At 34.6% G+C, this 20,679-nt stretch overlaps 1 protein-coding gene across 7 annotated transcripts in view; it reads right to left on the bottom strand.

Annotated features, from left to right (window-relative positions):
* Positions 1 to 35: 35 nt before the first annotated feature.
* The window catches only part of myt1la (myelin transcription factor 1-like, a), a 130,703-nt gene continuing 110,059 nt past the window's right edge, over positions 36 to 20,679 (bottom strand). For 3 of the 7 annotated variants that reach the window (XM_087297226.1, XM_087297231.1, XM_087297227.1), the window contains 11 exons: positions 18,536 to 18,760; positions 15,643 to 15,761; positions 14,010 to 14,078; positions 13,851 to 13,913; positions 13,627 to 13,710; positions 10,530 to 10,751; positions 8,902 to 8,993; positions 8,302 to 8,405; positions 8,077 to 8,220; positions 5,281 to 5,343; positions 36 to 2,750 (listed from right to left, as the gene is read on the bottom strand). In XM_087297226.1, the coding sequence (XP_087153352.1) occupies positions 2,610 to 2,750; positions 5,281 to 5,343; positions 8,077 to 8,220; positions 8,302 to 8,405; positions 8,902 to 8,993; positions 10,530 to 10,751; positions 13,627 to 13,710; positions 13,851 to 13,913; positions 14,010 to 14,078; positions 15,643 to 15,761; positions 18,536 to 18,760 (1,326 nt within the window). In that variant the 3' untranslated portion in view covers positions 36 to 2,609. The remainder of the gene's footprint in view (positions 2,751 to 5,280; positions 5,344 to 8,076; positions 8,221 to 8,301; positions 8,406 to 8,901; positions 8,994 to 10,529; positions 10,752 to 13,626; positions 13,711 to 13,850; positions 13,914 to 14,009; positions 14,079 to 15,642; positions 15,762 to 18,535; positions 18,761 to 20,679) is intronic. The other 4 variants (NM_001044899.2, XM_087297228.1, XM_087297229.1 and 1 more) reach the window with 4 other exon arrangements.

The raw sequence follows: 20,679 nt of genomic DNA, 5'->3' as shown, positions 1-20,679 counted from the left end.
GAAAACTCATTATGTTAAATAAAAGGGACATGCAATGTGGCAACACAAGTTTTATTGAGTAAGAGATGTCAACACCAGCATGATAAAAATTGTACAAAGTTCACAATTTCAAAATGAAATATCACTGCAACTTGTGATCTTAAACACTTAGAGCAAAAAAAGTATCATACCAACGGAAATCATGCCATGTGGTTGAAAAACAAACTGAGAGAGAAAAAAGATATAGCTAAAGAGCTGGATAGAGGAAGAGAGCAAGAGACATTAAGAAAGCTATGCTTCTTTTCTTTCTTTTTTTTTTAAATAGAAAAATCCTGGTTTAAAATGGTTAATTAAAATCCATTTGAAATGGAAACTTGTAACCTGATGAGTTCACAATTATTAATAAGAAAAGTATTCTGCATTCAAGCATGTGACACCATTGATAGAGTTTTCTATTTAAATAGTCACAGATAACCTTTTGAAGTAGATAGTACAATGTGTGCCAACTGAAAATGAGCAGCGGAATTGTGCTTAAAATCCCTTTTCCTGTCAAATCAGTTATGATAGTGGATGAGAGGATATTGTATTTTGCTATCAGTGTGTTAAAAGCGTTACTATCTTGGAAATAAGCTGCATACACAAAGCTTTTGGAGAGAGAGAGAGAGAGAGAGAGAGAGAAATGTGGTCGGGGAGGAGATGTCTGGGTATTACAGAACCATAAATAAGAGTGACTAGCACCAATTCCAAGTCCTCTCATGCTAGCCTTAATTATACAAAATAATAGATTTCGGAAACAAAGCCTCGCGTTGAGCATCAGCATCAACCAGAGTCATTTCACGCTAAAAATCACTGCGACAGACTCATGCTCGATAAATAGGCTACACCACTGAAAAAAATCATCCCTATGTCTGACTTAGCTTGATGCTTTGAGCTTCCGCTGAATGAAGATGAACGCGGGGTCCCCAGACCATTACTGTACATGTCGTCAAGATAATATGGAGTAATATGAGCAGGTCCTCTCATCGACAGAAACTGTAATCTAGACCCGTGCCACGCCGTTTCATCGTTTAATTATCAAAAATGCATCCTGCTTCAATTTCCACGAGCTTAAAGTGCCGCTGATTTCTCATAAAGGTAAAAAATAAGCAATGAACGTGAATCGCAGGTTACCATCTCTTTTAATACTGATTGGAGTTGGGTTTGCATTGCTGATATAGTCGTTTTTGTTGTGCACTCATGACCAGATGAATCTCTACATGATTTCTTTTCTCTTTTTTTTTTGGACAAAATCTACAAGACAAGTGCTCCATTACTATGACACAATGACGTATGGATGGTGACGTTAACCCTGTATATCCAGCACACTGATAAACGAACAGATTCACTTCCTTCAGAGAAAGAAAGAAAGAAAAACGTCCCACAATTCAAACGTCTGGGCACCTCCTTGGTCTCCTGAAACAAATAAAAACACCAAAACATGGAAACAAAGGTGTCCCTGTGCAAAATCGAACATGAGAAATGGTAAACCATAATGCATTCATCCTTTTGGACTTGATCACCCATGTTTAAACCCTAAAACATGACTGTATTAAAAGATTTATATAAAACTTAATACTTTACATTTAGTAAAAAGATTCATCAGCTTTCTACTATGGTAAGAATAAGAAATTGCATATACCCAAACTTTTGCATCCCATATCTAAATAAATGATTGATTCGTTATCATATATTGCTGATATTCTATCATACTACCACTAACATTTTACGTTCATTAAATTAAGAATTAATGTTGGATTGTCTCCTTGAAATTTTTTTTTTCTGTTGGCCTCGACCAGCCGGGCGTTACATTTCGAGATGTATGGATTGGTGAAATATTTCTTGGGATTTACACACCAGTGAGTTTCCGTGTCATGATGTTTGCATTCACAATACATTTGTTTTTGTTCTATTTTCCATCTATTTTGGGAATTAAAACAAGTAAAACAAAAAAAGAGAGGGAAAAAAACAACTCAACAAACGAGCTCAAATGAAACGTTACACGTACTGCATTAGAGTGCCCACACTGACCACTATAAATATGATTTTGGAACCAAAAGACAATGTTTCTCAATATCGTTACAAAATGTACCCAAAATCGAACCACAAAAATGTACCACTGTACACCCATCGAACAGCCTGCACATCACATTAGTTCCCAATAGTTCTGTAAAGAGAAGCTCAAAGCTTACATTCCCTCGGCGTATCCCCTCTGCACCTCTTTAGATTTAAAATAATGGATGGTTTTTGTTTACAATTAATAAATACATATACACTAAAATGTGCATACATTAGCAGCTATAAACAGTACATCACATTATGTCAGGTCATATGAAAAATGTACAAAACATGAATGTTCCTCAAAACATTTGCCATTGGTAGTCTTCATCTTAAAGCAAGGCAACAAATAAGTTATGTCATATTTTTTTTTTGTTCATCAAAAGCATAACAGAATCATAAAGAAAGCCAAATAATACAATAAATTACAGCAGCAAAAAAATCATACTAGTTATCCGAACTTTTTACACGATGGGTTTCTTTTTTTCTTTCTTATCGATTCTTATCACATGACCCCCATTACCCCAACTGCAAAGCTACACTTGGATGCCTTGAACAGCTTGCTTTATGTTCTCCAGGAGGGCCTTGTTCTCCGGGCTCTGATACTGGTCCTGGTGAGTGTACATATCTGTCAAAGTGCTCACATAAGTGTCAAAGTTTTGCTCGTTCATCGGCTCCTGTGGAACAGACGGCGATCATTGAATGTCGAAAGCATCATACAGTCAATCAAACACTTAAGACAGAAAGAGGAAGGGAAAAGAGGATCTATTTAGGGAGGAATGAACCTACAACTCTTCCTAATTGTCAGCTGGTAATTATCAGCCAGGGTTTTCTACAAACGAATCTCTGGAAATGCAGGGCTTGACCAATCACATTAAAATGGTCAAAATCAAATGTAGGCCTATTCAAAATATACAGTGGAGATCAAACTAACAATTTACAACTTCAAAATCACTGCTGTATAGACATATTTGAAGTCAAAGAGCAGAGTTTTAAGGCTATTTTAGTAGTTGCATTCTAAAGTGCAGTATACTGTAAATAAGTTAAATCAGATTAAAAAAAAGATCAAAATTAGAGAAGACTTTCAGATTCCTCCAAGTTATTGGTGTTAATCTGACAACCTTAATTATCTGGCAAGCTATATTTTACTGGCAACCAAACTTTCCGGTTTCCTCTGACTTTGACAGAGACTGAAACCCTTTGACAGCAAGTTGACCAGATCAAGGGCAAAAGGAGACCCTTTCAACCACAACAAGAGAAGCTAGTCATTCCAAAATCTACAGTTTCTAGAATATTGCAAGTCCCTCAAAAAAGCCATGACAAGATAATGATGAGCACTGCAGATTAATTGGCTCACCAGTTTAGCCCTGAACAGATAATTTGCAATGACTAAACCTTTCATCAGCTAAAAAAATCGAATGATAAGACTATATTATTAATTCCTATATAACTGAAAAATGTCACGTCACCTAAAATATTTTGTTTATTTTTTAGATAACTGGCCAGCAAAAAACACATTAAAATAAAGATACAAATTTTAACAAACAAAAGTAGTTTCAAAAAAGCAAGATATTTTCCAAGAAAATTAGACTATATGAAGTGAAGTTTTTCATTTATTGTATTTTCAGTCTTATCAGGTAAGAATTCAAAATTTCACTTTGTGAGTCGTTCTTTTTAAAAGATTGTTGCGGTTGTTGTAACTACTTAATCATTTTAACAGGAACAGAAAATAACTCATTCTGATTTGAACTGAAATGTCAGAAAATGTGCAACAGGCTTCCATAAAAGGCATAAATCCTAAGCTTAACTAAGTTAATTATAGATTGGTAGGTCAGTGTAATTAGACAAATCATTATATAACGATGGTTTGTTCTGTTGACAATTGAAAAAAAAATTGCTTAATAGGGCTGACACTAGCCAAAATAAATAGATTTTAGCCTAAATAAAGCAAATAGAAAAAGAAGAAAAAATATTATAGGACATACTGCGAAAAAATCATTGACATGTTAAACATCATTTGGCAAATATTTAAAAAAAGGAAAAAAAAATCACAAGGGGGCTAATAATTCTAACTACCTATATATAATAAGCAGATTTTTTAAGGATTTGGCCTCTTTTAAAGCAACATGGCAGACTGAATGCAAATGTTTATAAGAAGCTCCTTCAGCAACATGTGGTTCATTCCTTGCCAGCCCTGACAAACAACAAAACAGGCAAAGCAATCACTTTAACCTTAAAATTTTCAAATAATAAAATGGCAGTCAAGAGTCCCGATCTGCACCTGACTGAAATCTCTTGCTGACAACATTATGGTTACTTCAGTCACTAAACTGATCACAGCGGAAAAGTGTGAGAGAATAGTTATGTGCTGTAGGAGACTAGTAATGTCTGTGAGAGACTAGTGATGTTTATGACAGACTATTGATGCATTTTGAGAGACTAATAATATGCTGTGAAAGACTAGTGATGCCTGTGAGTGACTAATATTGTGCTGTGTGATACTTGTGATGTAGTAAAGTCATTTAAAGCAAGGGCCTGTACACATATTTCTTAATTTTGACTCCAAATCAATGCTGTTTTCTAATTCTGATTAGTGTTTTTCCAAAAATAAAGAGATTTTCTAAAAGTGTCTTATTTATTTTTTTAATTAAAAAACAAAAAACTATTAGCATGGTAAAGTCACAACAAAAGTTCCATCAAATTCTCAATGACATAGATGACATGTTCTTTCTAAACAATCAAATAAATAATTACAGAGTTGATCATTTGTTCTTTAATTTTGATCTCCACTGTATATCCGATGAATAACGAAAAAAAGAATGCACATACATTATGTATGCATGCACTGGTGTGAGTTTCATGCTCATGAGTATGTAGGTAATACTGGCATTCACAAGTGATATCAAACAGATCGCCATGAGTAGCAGACAGATATCGATGAGCATCACTGTGCCTGATAAAATAATGTGTGTGTTTACAATAATAACATGAGTTTACTAAGCAAAACAAATAAATAAATATGGCTCATATTGCAACCCCAGCTTTTTTAGCACTATTCCCTATGTGTGGCACTCTGATAATACAGTATATATGGAGCTTTGTGATGCATACACATCGTACTGTGTGTTACAAAAGGGGGAGGACTAGGGGAGGAAAATGATAGTGAGGAGAAGGATAAAGTTAGACTATGGAAAATGAATCTCTTACTCTGTGGGGCATCTGTAAACAGCAGTAATTTTTAACAGGGGCCTCTTTCAGTGGCATCGGTTTCTATAGAAGGGAGAGGTGTAGAAAAAAGACTATTAGCCCGGCTAACAGCCAGAGGTCAGTGTTCTCAATAAAACTGACATACTCGAATTCACATGTGGAGGTGCACCGCAAGAAATGATGTTCTTCTTCAATATCTCGGTCTTGTTTTCCAGTACTCATATCTATTAATTCTCAAGACTATCAACATTTGAGACGGAAAATAGGTCTTGTTTCCTCGGAAAATCACCATAAAAACATAAAAATTCTGCAAGTTTAATATTAAAAGTGTGAGTTAAGTCAGAAAGAAATACAAGAATAGTTTTGTGACCTCATTCATTGACAGACTGTATTGTATTGAACTTAATTTTGATACTTTTACATTTTGTCTCAGAAAATAAGACTTAAGGTCACAATTAAATCGGAACATACATATTTCTATAGAACATTTGGATATGCATCACAACAAGACAACTCACAAATTCATTTTCATGGCAGCTTCTAACATATTAAGACTTGTTTTTTAGGGAAAAAGTGAAGTCAGATGAATAAACTTAATTTAAAATTTTGAAAAAATTCTCAGCGCCTCCCCTCAAAATAAGACATGCAATAGATTTACGAACAGCTTTTATAGCAGTTAAAAAACTGTCACGATTTACTTAAACCATGCCGTGAAAAATCAGCAATTTAAAGGGCACCTATTTTATTACCCCTTTTTGCAGATTTAAGATAAGTCTTTTGTGTCTCCTGTAAAGTTTCAGCTAAAATACCCATCAAATTATTTATTATACCTTTGTGAATATAGGACATTTAAGCTGTTAGTATTCTATAGCTGTTTTTGTTGCCTGTGCCTTTAATACAAATGAGCTGGTTCTCCCCGCCTACCGTTCTAACATGCGCGTCAGAGCCACAGATATCTTGCAGTATTGCTCTGATGGGTGTAGTCTTAACCTGCTGCATCTCATGCATAAGCAGCACAGTGACAGACAAGAATGTAGCAGATCTCCCTTACTACATTATTTGATGTATTTGTTGTCGAGTTAATTTAAGCCTTTCTGCAATAATGAGTCACACACAATGTCATTACAAAGTTTGTGTACGCGCACACACGCATACATATGTTTAACTTTGGACTGTTTTGCACTGCAACTGTGAAAGGATACACATTAATATCCACTGCTGTATGAATATCCGTTATGTTAATGTACAAAATAAACCTGATTTAGCGACAAACCAGGATTGAAGTATCTTCTGTTAAAATTGTACTGACATGCTGCTGTGGTGATGAATTACATAGATTGTACTGTCTTTATTACAAACATGCACTGTTTTAACACTGTTTTAAACTTGTAAAACTCATTCTTGAGATGCAGATGATCACAGAGAGCTGAACAGATCTTTTAATCCCAGTTGTTTTGCGCAAATCCTGCCTTGTTGATATTAATATTAATAAAATTGATATAATGGGATTATTCCCATTACTACAGACAGATACAGCTGTCAATCAATTCGGTGGGCGGGGAAAACCACACTTCTATGTCTCGTTATGGTAGGACAAACATTGATTTTATTCATAGGTGCCCTTTAAAAGGTGTGGGTTTTTATAACTGACTATATTGTGTATGCATTTGTAAGAGTATCCCATTAAGCTTTCGTCAAGGAAAGTACTTAATCATGCAAGATGATTTACTAATGTTTGTAGCAATCAATTTACTAGTATTTGCATCATTAATGCCCCCAAAAAGGAATATCTTAAGCCATACTGAGCTTGAAATGCTGTGACAGCTGCTGTAGAAGAAAAAAAATCTCTCCGTTCGTGTTCATTTATCAGTCATGCCAGAAGAAGGCGCTACCCAAACATATCGATAACCAGTCCACGTTATTTTTCATTTGCGCTGCTCTCGGTAAATTGCATTGGTCATTATGGAAATTAACTGCTGCATCTGTGTACAATTTGCTCAATAGATCACCTGCACAACTTTGTTTGCACTCCCATTTACGCTTTTACAGGATTACAGACTTTTCCCTGTTTAATAAATCTATCGTAATTGTGCATGAAGTAAACAAATCTCCATTTAAAAAAACTTTAGACATAAGCGCAAGAACCAAAGCCAAAAAATGCTGAAGAAGAACATCATTTTTTTCCACGGTGCGAGTTCTGTTTGAGCGGCATAACACATGAACAGGCAACAGTCGTCTGCTAAAAGTGCAGCTCGAGGACCTTCGTGAGCACTCTAATTAACATCCATCAACAACAGTGGGGGTGAAGAATTCAGGAGCCATATTCAAAAAGACATGTTTCAGTTGTTTACTAACATGGCTGCCACATTTGAACGGAGCTTTTCCAATCGTGCCCCGTCTCAATGTGTACACGTGTGATTCTCAGCACATCGGTAGCAACCGATCCACAGCGGCCATGTTGTTACTCAACTGAAAAGCAGTCGTTGGAGTGGAGGTTGTTTTTTCTACGATGGTCGGTAAAAGGGAAGTGACCTCAGCACAGAAGCATATGGAACTGCGAGGAACTCAACAACAGACATAAAGAAGCAGATGGGAGAAACAATAGAAACCGCAATTTCATCCCTACTGTCGCTTTGCAGACTCAGGCCCTGGCTTTTTCAGGCTATTCTACGCCCATAAACATTTAGCGTAGGTGGTGTGTTAACGTACTTGAATATCTGTTTTTAAGTAAATAATTATCCAACATTTGACTTTGTGGTCACTGGTGTTTTCTTACCGCTAGTTGAGGGCACTTACCATGTGAGGGAGCTGGATGTTGGCGAGGCTGTTGATGAGGGACTGGCTGAGGTTGGCAAGCTCGTGCAGAAGTGAGTCATTCTGCTGCTCGATGACCTTGTTTTCCTCTTCGATGGATTTCAGGTTAGTCTCCATGGTTGTGATCTGATAGGAGAAGGAGCATGCATTGGTATTTCTGTGATTTAATACATGTTGCATGTGGTAAATGTGTGTGAATCTTCTCACTTGAGTCCTTAATTTGATCATGTCTGACTCTACTTGATTGTTCGACTCATTCAGGTCTTTGATTTCTTCATCCAGTTGTTTAATCTCCTCATCATTTTCGATGCCTGAAGAGGAATGTGGTGTTAAATAAAATCGTACTGATTTAATTTTGTGATTAATACACTGTAAAACCCAACAGTCAACTTTATCAAATGAAATGAGTGTAGTTAACTCAAAATTGACTGAAAATTAATTCTACTCATTTGAACTCGGTGTTAAAGGTCATGAGTTATTTAAACACCTTATTACTTCAACTTAAATGGAGTAAGTTCACAGTACTCATTTAGATTAGTTTTTTTTTAACTCAAATGGTCTGTAGCAATCGGTTTCCTCAAACGGTTTGATTGCCTTAACTTATTGGGTTTTACAGTACTCAGTTGGTTTGAGTTCTCTTCATTTATTGGCTTTTACTGTGCTCAAATTGCTTCATTTACTCAAATAGAGTCCTCATTAGATTTAGTTTTTGAACTTACATGGTTTGTTGCAAACGGTTTACTAAAATGGTTTGAGTTACCTTAACTTTTTGGGTTTTACAGTGTAATATAATACAAAATGATGCACCTTTACTTGCTCTCTGCTTGATTGTGAGCATTTCAACCCCAGTCATTCTGGCTTTCTTCATAGCAGACGTGGCACGGGGACAGCCAGATAGACTACAGACGTGTAAAAAAAACATTACATTTTTCAATGTTATTTAAAAACACTACATTGTAACAGGTTTAGTTTAGGTTAACAATAACAGTGTCTTCCTTCTTTATTAAATATATCTTGCTTTAAAATAAAGGTTCACCCAAAACAATTTAAATCTGTTATTAATTACTTACCATCATGTCTTTTTAAACCATTAAGATCTTCGTTTACCTTCAGAGCTCAAATTAGGATGTTTTAGAATCTGAAATCTGAGAGCTCTCTAATCCTCCATAGACAGCAATGATACAGACACATTCCACAACATCCTCAAAACAGACCATATGCTTTAAGTGGTTCAATAAGAATATTATCAAGCTACAAGTTTACTATTGTGTGCTCATGAAACCAAAATAAGGACTTTTTTAACAGTTTCTTATCCTCTGTGTTAGTTTATTGTGCCCATTCATAAGCACTGTAAAGCAGTGTTTCTCAACCATGTTCCTGGAGGACAACCAACACTGCATGTTTTGGACGTCTCCTTTGTCTGTCACACCCATTATAGGTCTTGCAGTCCCTACTAAGAGCTTATGATCTGAATCAGGTGTGTTCGGTTAGGAAGACATGGAAAACGATAAGAGCTGGTGGCCCACCAGGAACATGGTTGAGAAACACTGCTGTAAACTGAAGTATAAACTATACCAAAACACACACACACACACACACACACACTCACACACACACACACACACACACACACACACACACACACACACACACACACACACACACACACACACACACACACACACACACACACACGCACGCACAGTGCCTTTTTAAACATGCTAAATATACTGACACTGAGGAGAATAAACTGGAATAAAGTCAATATTTGTACACATAAGTATTATCATAGCTTCATAATATTCAGATTGAACCACAGGTATTTTTCTGGATTTTGAATGACTGGCCGATTGCTCTCTATGGATGAAAAGAGAGCTCTCGCATTTCATCTAAAATATCTTAAATGTCTAGGTAACACTTTACAATAAGGTTCATTAGTTAATGCATTTACTAACATGAACTAATCAAGAACAACACATGTACAGCATTTATTAATCATAATTGAACATTTACTAATGCTTTATTAACATCCAAATTGATGCTTGTTAACATAAGTTAATGCACCATGAGTTAACATGAACAACGAACTACTGTATTTTCATTAACTAACATTAACTAACATGAACAATTATAAATGTATTGTTCATTGTTTGTTCATGTAAGTAAATGCATTAATTAACATTAACTAATGAACCTTATTGTAAAGTGTGACCAATATCTAAATATCTAAAACATCCTCATATTCTAAAAATGAATGGCAGAGATTAGGATGTCATGAGGATGAGTAATTAATAACAGATTTTTAATCTTTGGGTGAATTAACCCTTTAAGGAGATCAGATTTGTGTATTGAAAAACAATGCAAACACACTGATTAAGAAAATGATTTCTTACTATTTGACAGCCTAGCAGAGAAAGGCTCAGATACTCATGTACCTCCGGTGGGTGAGGAAACTTCCGCTGACGTGGCCTGATCCGTCGCACCCTGGAGTGGGGCAGGTCATGCCGTCTGTCTTTCCCGACTTCCAGGAGAAAGGTGCTCCGTTCACATAACCGTCTTTCTGACGCTTGGCGGCCAGCGGGCAGCCGGATGCACTGCGGTGGGAGGCATACTTCCCTGTCACGTGACCCTGGCCATCACAGCCTGGCACTGGACACCTGGAGACATTGGGCACAGCGGAGACCAGTTCAGCAAGAAAGAGTCACCATCTTTTCTACACACATTCATACATTATAATGTTTCTTCCACAATTTCATAGTTTTCACAGAAAATCAGGATTAAGGGGAAAACTAATTCCCTAATTAACAAAAAGACCAAATCCATCAAATTTAAAATCATTTAAAGCATAAGATATATGAATAATAACAATTAATCATATATTAACCATTATTTAAACAATATTACAATAAAGTACAAGTCAGAAAAAGTATGTTGTTTCTTTTTTTCCACAAATATAAAGAAAACAAAATCATTAGCCCTCTTGTCTTTTTTTATGTTTCCCAAGTGAGGTTAATGGATAGATTTTTTTTTCAACACATTTTTAAACATAATAGTTCATTTCAAATTATTTATTTCTTTTGTCTTTGCCATGTTGACAGTACATGATGACACATTTCTTAAGGGGGCTAACAATTTTGACCTTGGCTCTTTTTTTCAACCAAATTTTTTCCAAAAGAAAAATATAACAGGAAATACTTGCTCTGTTAAACATCACTTGGGAAGTATTGGAGAATTTAAATTTTACAGAAGGACCTGTTATACTGAAATGTGATGGAACATTACTTCAGCGATTTTTTTGTAATTTTATATTTACAAAAATATTTTAAAAATTAATTTAGGCACTTTACTTACACTTTACAATTAATTAACTTTTTACGCATATGCAAATTTAATATATAATAAATATACACATAAATATAAATATAAATAAATACCAAAGTAATAAATGCTCCAAATTTGTAACAGTCTTTGCCCAGAATATAAATACAACATGCTAAATTTCATGTTTTCCCACAAAAAACCATTATAAAGAAAAAGCTCAATAAAGCTTAATATATGCAGATGTTCTTGAGTTATTGTGGACACTCAATGTATATTATACTCGCTTCTATATATTACACACCTTTAATAAAGTGCATACAGTACTAAATTTGATCTTTTTATTTTAACTGGTTTCACAAATTAAGCCATATTAAGTATTATAAATGTTACTGTATAGCACTGCAGTCAAGTGCTATTTATCAGTCCTTCTAAGATTTTACCAAGATGTTCACAGCCAAACACAATAATTGAAGCAAATAATGAGAAGTTTTGCAGAAAAACTATTAAAAGATTTGAGATTTTAGGCTGCAGATATAAAACAAAAAAGCCTAGAGGGACTGATACATGAATGAATTACAAAAGCCCAACTCTTGGCAGATGTCTTTTTTTCTTTTAAAGGGTAATCTAAATATTTTTGTTGCCCCAACCTAGATTTGAAATCCAGTATTCTCTAAATAATTTATCAAGATGGTGAATGCCTGTGACATAACCAATGCAGCACTCTAGTTTGAATGATGGAAAAATCCAGCTGTTTTCTAAAGTCTTTTAACAGAAAAACATTATCATAGAACAAGTGTACAATCAGGTAATTAGCTCAAATTTTTTGTAGAAACATTTCTCTTGGTTTCTATGAAGCAAAAAGTGAAAGTAAACTGGTACGTGGTCACAGGAAGAAAAATATAATATGGGTAATGGAATCCTAAGCGAATGATCTTCCTTGAATGATAAATGCCGCATATTGCAGAAGTGAAATACCACTACTAAGAAATACCACTGTTTTGGTCTGAAGTAAAATACTCAAAACAAAGAGGCACACATGCAAAATATGAATTTTAAGGACCCTTACACACATTAAAGGCATAGTTTAACCGTATACTCACTATTTACTCACCCTCAAACCTTCATACCTTTCTTTATTTTGTGAAACACTAAAGAAGAAATTTTTAATAAAGTTGAAAAGCTGAAAGTGTTTAATTCCATAGTAGAAAAAACAAATACCATAAAAGCCAATAGTTATAGGTTTCCAACTTTCTTCAAAATATCTTACTTTGTGTTCAACAAAAGAAAGTCAAACAGGTTAGGAACAAAGAGAGAGTAAATGATGACAGAGTTTTCAGTTGGGTGAACAATCCCTTTCACTATATGATTTTATATGGTGTTGTGCTACTCATTTGCATTTCTAACCACCATTTTACCACATATATCATTGTTAAACTATGGTTAATGTAGAAAAAAAAATCATGATTCATTTGTGTACCGTTTACCACAGCTTAATAACTATAACCATTTTTGTTTTATTTGTAGTAAAACCATGGAGATTTTTTAGAAAGATAGGAAGAACACAATTACCAATTTTGTAGGGAAAAGCAATATAACAAGTAGAGTGACAAATTACTGTTGGCAGAACATACTGTAATAAGATAAAAAATACTGTTTGAACATATTATTAGTTACAGGACCAACACTAGTCTGCACTGCAGAAATATTGATGTTTTGCCCTGCGCCAAGTGACTTTTAACCGAAGGTGCATCCCAAATCACATACCTATGCAATATTCTAGATGATACTGTGGTATAAATACTATAAACTGAAAATCCTAAAAAGAATGAGTGCACTTTAAAATTAAGAATGATGCGCTTATTCAACCAATAAAAACTTATTCAACCAGTGGAAGGGGAGGAGCTATCATGCTTTAAGAATTAAAACTGAAAGCAAAATTCTCCAACAGTACGTAATTGAATATGCTGCCTTCCGATGGTGAATGTGGCTGTACTTATGACAGGTACTATTTGGTGGTTTGGTCTTTTATGTCACTAATTTGGTCACTGCTAATTGCAGATTGGGAAACAAAAACAATTGCATATGTGTCATTTAGGACGCAACTTGAGTTATCCTCGGTACAACTGGAAAATTTCAACTGTAATCCCCAAATAAGTAACTGCAAGCAACATTCAAGTCCTGATTACTTTAAATAGTTTTTAAAAAATGCACCTGATTGGCTCCTGGTCATCCTTGTCCTCCTTACTGTGCATTATTTTAATGCCACTCTTCTTTGCCCGGGGACAACCTGACAGACTTCAGAGCAAGAAACACATTTACCAAAAGAAAAAAAATGCCAAGGGCTCCTCATTGCACTTCTTTGATTTCACTGGTGGCCAGAAAGTTATGTGAAGGTACATAATCAAGTATTAATGTGCATATTTGTGAATCTTCACCTTCTGTGCGAGGCGTAGTTGCCAGTGATGTGCCCAGAGCCATCACAGCCGGGAGTGGGACACCTGCAAGCCATGAAAACATGACAAAAAAACATTAGCATAACCTCATTTGGAGGGTCAGTTGAGGTGGCGTGTAAACACGAGGGAGCGGGAACTTACTTCAGATCTTGGGAGTTGGATGTCATCATGCCACGCATGCCCTTGTCAGCCAGTTGGCAGCTTGATAGCCTTAAGAGAGGGTTTTAGAGGTGTGAGGCTTGGCATGTTAGAACAGAAGCATGATTAAAGGTGCACTCGGCGTCAGTTTTATCTATAAAAGTTTTTGTAGTTCAATATCACATGCATTTTTTGCCTGTGCTTTTCTTTTACTCTATGGATCATATGACTGTCTGAACTCAACTGAGTTTGAGTTTGAATGGTGGATGGCATTTGTAAATTTAAAATTGGTAATTTTTTACTAGGTACTGTAAGCAATGCATTAACTAACAATATGCAATACATTTGCTACAGTATTTATTCATCTTTGTTAATGTTAGTTGCAAAAACTACAACTGTTCATTTTTAGTTTATGCTAGCTCAGGTCCATTAAACAATAATAACAGATGCCATTTTAAATTTAAATAATGCTTTAGTACTGACAAAGTTCGGAGACCCAGAAGGGATGTGATGGTGGGGAAAAAATGGATGGAAGAAAAAAAATTGTTGAGTGATAGAAAGTTCTATATTTTTAAAGTTTAGCGTTATTTTGCAAATATGTTTTGCAAGGGTTTGACTAACTCTTCCTGTTCACTTAATACATGTCAACTCTCCAGTTTCCCATTGTTATCCTATCATTAAGTATTTTCCCAATGGCGTGTACAGAAGCTGATGTGGGGTCAGTTTATCATACAAAGCGTGTCTGTCAGTGAGCGCTTAAACATGCATTTGCTGATGCAGAGGTTGCATTTAAAGATTGACGCACAGCTTTAATGGAAAGAAAGTGAATTCAGACATTTTTATATTAATTTCATTGTGCTTTCAGGATTAAAAATACGGGAGAAATATGGGAAAATACTTAATGACAGGATGATGGCGGGATATAATGGAAAATATTGGAGAATCTCGGCAAAATTTGGGGTTGACATGCGTGAAGTGAACAGGAATTGTTTGTCAAACAACAGTTTTTATGAGCTAACGCAAAAACTTGAAAAATATAAATCTTCCTATCACTCAGTTTTTTTTTTTCTCTCACAAATTTTTTTCTTCCACCCATTTTTTTCCCTTCTGGGCCTTTGTAACAATGACAAGAACAAAGATATTCATTATTGTTACCTAAAGAAGTTAACTAATTTTAACAAATGTAAGTGTATATTTTACTTTTTGCTATACTTTTTAAATATTTAGATTTTATTATACCTAAAACAAATCTGGAAAATGATTGCTAAACTTGATTAGAATTTTTTAATGAACAGAAAATTAAAAACATTACTTATTTGAAAAAAAAAAACCTATATAACAGCTGTCTGTTTTTGTACTATTACTATTACTGTACTATTATTGCCATTTTACATACAGCCCTTAGTCTTGTTGATGTATTTAAATGTGCTTCAGCTTAACAAAAAAATTTACTTGAAATTAACTTAATGGTGAAATAAACAATATACTTTGCAACATTGTCTTTACTTTAGATCAATTAAATGCATTCCAGCTAAATAAAAGTAAACATTTCCAACACAGTTAAAAAAATGCTTCAGCTTTACAAGTAAACAGCCCTAAAAATCCCATCATAATCCACTGCAGATGCAATGCTTACGTGAGGAGCTCCTTCTTGCTCTCCTTGCAGGGAGCATATTTGTGTTTGGGGCTGGGAAGAGACACTTCTCCTGAATACTGCTGATCCTCTAATAGATCCTGAAAGGGGTCCAGATCATCCTAAAAATGAGCACGAAAAAAAAAGGAAGCCAAAGATTTCATTGCAGAATAAAAAAACAAGAACAATACAATGGCCTACTAGTAACTGCGTAACATGCATATAAAAGCTACAAAGTTGTTTAAAAGAGTACAAAACAGAACAAAAGCTATCATACAACCTAATTGACTTGATTTCAAGTTGACCTATAATTTAAAAACATCACTTCCCTTTTGAAAAAATAATAACAACAGTTTAAGTCTGTGAGTTCATAAATGAGTAATTAATTAAAAATCCCCTTTTTTCTAACAATAATCTCCTATGAAGTATAGACATGCAGTACCAGCGTTATACACTAGATGTCCTTTTAGCCCTTCAAAAAATGAGCAGCGCTCCTCTCAAATCACTAGCAGAAAATACAGCTTCCCCAGTCGGTTTACTGTTTAGGACTTAGGCAAGGACAAAGCAGCCATTAGGAAAATACCAAATTGTGTCCAAACATTTTCATTTCACATACGGGTTCCTTTGCTTGGCTGTGGTGGAAAGTAAAAAGAAATAGGGGAAGACTAAAGCTCAGCCTACGGATCGCTCTGGAAGTGGGCTAAACACGTAAGCAGTAAACGCCAATCCTGCTATGACTACCACTCACCTACAAACTTCCTTTCAGTTAACCAGTTAAATGCAGGCAAAAACTAAATATCTGTTGAAATAAGGACATGAGCAGCCCTGAACAGGGCTCGTTAGAATTTTCGTTGTCAGTTTCTGCAACGTTTCATTAAAGTACACATGAAATCAAAACTAACCATACTGATTTTGCTAGCTAACATTGCTAGTTTTGTGGTGAATAATTCATCCGTGCTTCTCATTAAGAAAAAAAAAAAGTGTTTACCCTTGTAATCTAAATTTGAAATCTAAAAATACACTTCCTGTTTGTTTTCAGTTAAATTCTCTGAGGTATTGGGTGTGTTGTATGTATGTTAACCACGCCCCCCAACTGTCAGTTTTGACAGAGCTTTTATGACAACAAACAAAACTAAAGAGTGGTTAGCGTGCTGAAATATTGTGCGGAAGCTCTCTTGGCTTCCCAAGTTCGAAACCCGGCTCATGGAGCTTTCCCGATCCTACCCCCCTCTCTCTCCCTCTTCACTTTCTTGCAAACTACTGTACTGTCAAATAAAGGCAAAAATGGGCAAAAAAAATGTAAATAAAAAAAATGGTGAGGAGGAGGTGTTTGTTTTAACTTTCCGCAAACCCTTTTCCCAATCTTTCTGAATTAAATGCCTACTTTACTACATCCAATCAGCTCACAGCAGAAAAAACAAGCCACAATATTCCATTAATATTCTGTTTCTCTAGTAACTGTGTCACACAATGGAAAAAACAAAAAAAAAACTGCAGCTTCTGGTTCATGTGGACTTTAAACTGTCAGGATAAAATGTGCTAATGCTAGGTTTCCTGAGAAAAACATATCAAAACTCAAATTTAATTAAGGATTTATTTTTGCTAACAGTTTCACTGCTAACATAATAGACTGTTTTCACGTTTCCGGGTTTCTCAGTAGCAGAGGGCATCATAGTTGGGTCAAGAAGAGTGCAGTGAAACCACCAAAAATTTTTTCAATCCTATTTGCTGAAATAATAAAAGAGAAACTCCACAAGGGTGTTATCAAGACTTTCAGAAAAAGAAAAAAAAAATACTGTGAGACTGATGACGGCAGCCAGAGGAGAGAATAACGTCAAATTTACTCTCAGCCACATAGACGCTGGATTAGAAACACCTTGCATAAGCAGTCATTCGTTTTTTGTAATTTGAAGCAAAGATGATAAGATACATTCATAAATCCATATAAATGTATCATATTTAATATGTTTAAAAATGATTATTGTGACTGTTAAATGCATTATGATGACTGTTAAATGCATCATAACAGTTTTGTAAAAATGGGTCCATTAATGATTGTTTTTGAACTCTCTGTCATCAGCTATTGGTTGGATAAACAGATAGTACCACCCCCAAACTCACACCATTGGTTAAGCCTACATTGTTTTGTTGGAATAAAGGGTATTATAGAATACATTCACAAGACAAATGTCCTGAAAACAGAAATGTTTTCCATTGATCTTTTGAAAGGTTTTGCACATAGGCAACAACATTGTCGAAACAATCCCTATTTACAAAGATCCACAAAAACAAATAAAAAGAGCTGTATTGTACTTGTGGGGTCAGTTGATAGCGATGTCACTTTGTAAAGAAACTATGCGCCTGCCTAGTCCTGTAAGTAGCCATTGTCTTTTTGTTTGTCAAGTACACAAACACATATCTATTTATTTCCCACAAATGTTTTTGCGGGTTTTTGTACTTCACATAGAGATTATATAAAAAGTATTCAAATAAAAGCATTTTGAAACTCTTGTGTATAGGTATGTTTGTTAGGATTTTTGTAATTTATTTGTTTACTTTATTACTTTTTTATATTTTTAGGTTTATATAAAATAACATTACCTCACTGATTTTAAAATACCACTGATCAGAATGCTTGAACAGCAATCTTTTTGACATTATTTACACTTACAATGTGCGAGACAAGAGAAGGTATTTGTTTAAATTGAACAAATTTTTATTAACCAATTATTCACTTTATTAGATCATCCTCTATTTAGCTAAATTAAATTCTAATAGCTACTCCAGATACTGATCAGATTAGCTATAACCTTCTCCATTACGACAAACAACATTTGCAAAAAGGTGGCACTATTGATCTAAATTGATTCCAGCTAGAATGAATGGGTGTCAGTACCTCCTTGTGGTCATCATCCAGTCGTTTGATCTTGGTGTAGTCCACAGGCAGGTCCCAGCAGTCCGCCGTGCTCATCTGGTAGCAGTGGCTGTTGAGTAGGGCCTGCCGCTGGGGCGACATGGGCTGCAGGGGGGTCAGGACTGTGCCCCCACTGCCCTCCCCCATCCCTCCGACCCGGCCCACATCCAGAGCTCTGCTATCATCTCCGTCTCTGTCATCAGGACTCTGTAAGAGAGTAAAGGGAATAATTAAGAGGTAAAACGATTGAAAACAAACTGAGAAACAAACACATGGCTCATATAAACAGCTCAAATTAATCTTTGATAAAAAGAAATTGGCGGGGAAATGATTTATTGTTACCTTTTTATTTATTATATTTAGATAATTAAATGTAATAAATAAAAATTATTTAATTAATCATTATTAATAGTTTCACTGTATTTATCACTGTTATGTTGTACTGTATTGTTAGGGATATTTTAAACTTATAGTTATAAAATCATAATCAGATATTTTTAATGTACATTTGTAGTGTGCTTATATATGATTAATGAGCACTTTTTTAAATCATGCACAATTTTCATATTTTCATGCAATATTTTTGCTTGTTACAATAAAAAAAGATTGATTCTTGTGTCCTGATGCCCACTGTCATTTACAAATCAGCAAGAAAATCTATATAAAGGCAATCATTTCAAAACCAGGCTCATATTGTTTGATTTGGACTGGCATTACAGACATAACAGGACAGATATCAAAAAGAGATTTTCTATTACAAAATACTTTTTGTTGTTGTTGAACCAGCAAGCATTGCCATTAATTGTGTGTTGAAAGATGCTAAACCAAAACAGTAGTTTCTTTCCTGCATTAATAATTAAAGTTGCATCATTTGACTTATTTATCACTGCTGCAGATTTTGTCATGTATAGCAATTAATGTCTTGTAATAACAAGCTGTATTTGTATCTGTACTAAATCAGTTAGTTGTTTGCCACCCGTGCCATGTTTCATATACTGTACAAATTCTGTGTTGCATATTACAAGACAAGCATCTTGTTCTTTATGTATGCTAGACTGTTCAGAATTTTGAGGTCACTATGTTTTTTAAAGAATATAAACGCTATTATTCACCAAGGATAAAGTAAACTGGTCACAAGGGACACAGATATGTAAAATGTAGCCTAAGATTTCTTTTTCAAATAAATGTTGCTCTTTGAATTCGTTTCAAGAGCAGTATAAAGAAAGCATAAGTGTTTACAATATAATAATAATGTTAATAATGTAATAAAAATATTCATATTCTTGGCCAGCATATTTTAATAATTCATGGATCAAGCAACACTGAAGATTGGTGTGATGGTGCTGAAAATATAGCTTTGAATAATGAGAATTGTTACATTATTAAATACTAGAACACAATTCCTTTGTATTATTATTTTATTTTATTTTATTGTTTGATCAAATAATAACATTTATAAGTCTTATCAGAGGGGGCATCTGAGAGGTGAAAACATCTTGTTGCTTCAACAACATAAATTGTATTACAAAGTACAGATTACTATCTCTACAATCTGAAAACTACAGTTTCAAATTCTATACCCCCCTCCCCCCTCCAAAAATAAAATAAAACATGTTTGCTGTTTGTTTACATTACTTACAGAAAATGAGCTGAAACAACTAAAGTCTTAAGTTTTTTTGGGAAACAACTTAATTGTTTTATGTTCAATCCAGTTACATTTGTGAAAATTAAATAATTTAACTTAGTTAACACATAGATTGTGTGGAACCCAACATTTTTTACAGTGTACCCACATATTGGTGCTTATAAATAAGTCTTACATTTACAGTTTTACAGCTATTAAAATCCATTTCAACATAATGACAATGGTGCCAGCCCTGAGACTTACTTACCCAAATCATATGAATGGTAGTGTACATTTTTTATTCACAATTTATACAGAACTCTTAAACCATTTTAAAAATAGCCTTTTCAGATTTAAAACATACAAAATAGATTAATTAACGTTTCCAAAAAGAAACACCTGTCTTAATGAAAAATAAATAAATAAATACAGGCAGCTCATGTTTTACAGTGTAGATGGCAGGCGCAAAGCTAGCAAAGCAGAGAGTGTGCGCATCTTTTTT

The sequence above is a fragment of the Danio rerio genome, chromosome 20 (genome assembly GCF_052040795.2).
Source record: "Danio rerio strain M-AB ecotype USA chromosome 20, GRCz13ab, whole genome shotgun sequence".
NCBI classification, from domain to species: Eukaryota; Metazoa; Chordata; class Actinopteri; order Cypriniformes; family Danionidae; genus Danio; species Danio rerio.
Note: the sequence above shows the minus strand (reverse complement) of the source record. Positions and strands in the feature narration are given on the sequence as shown.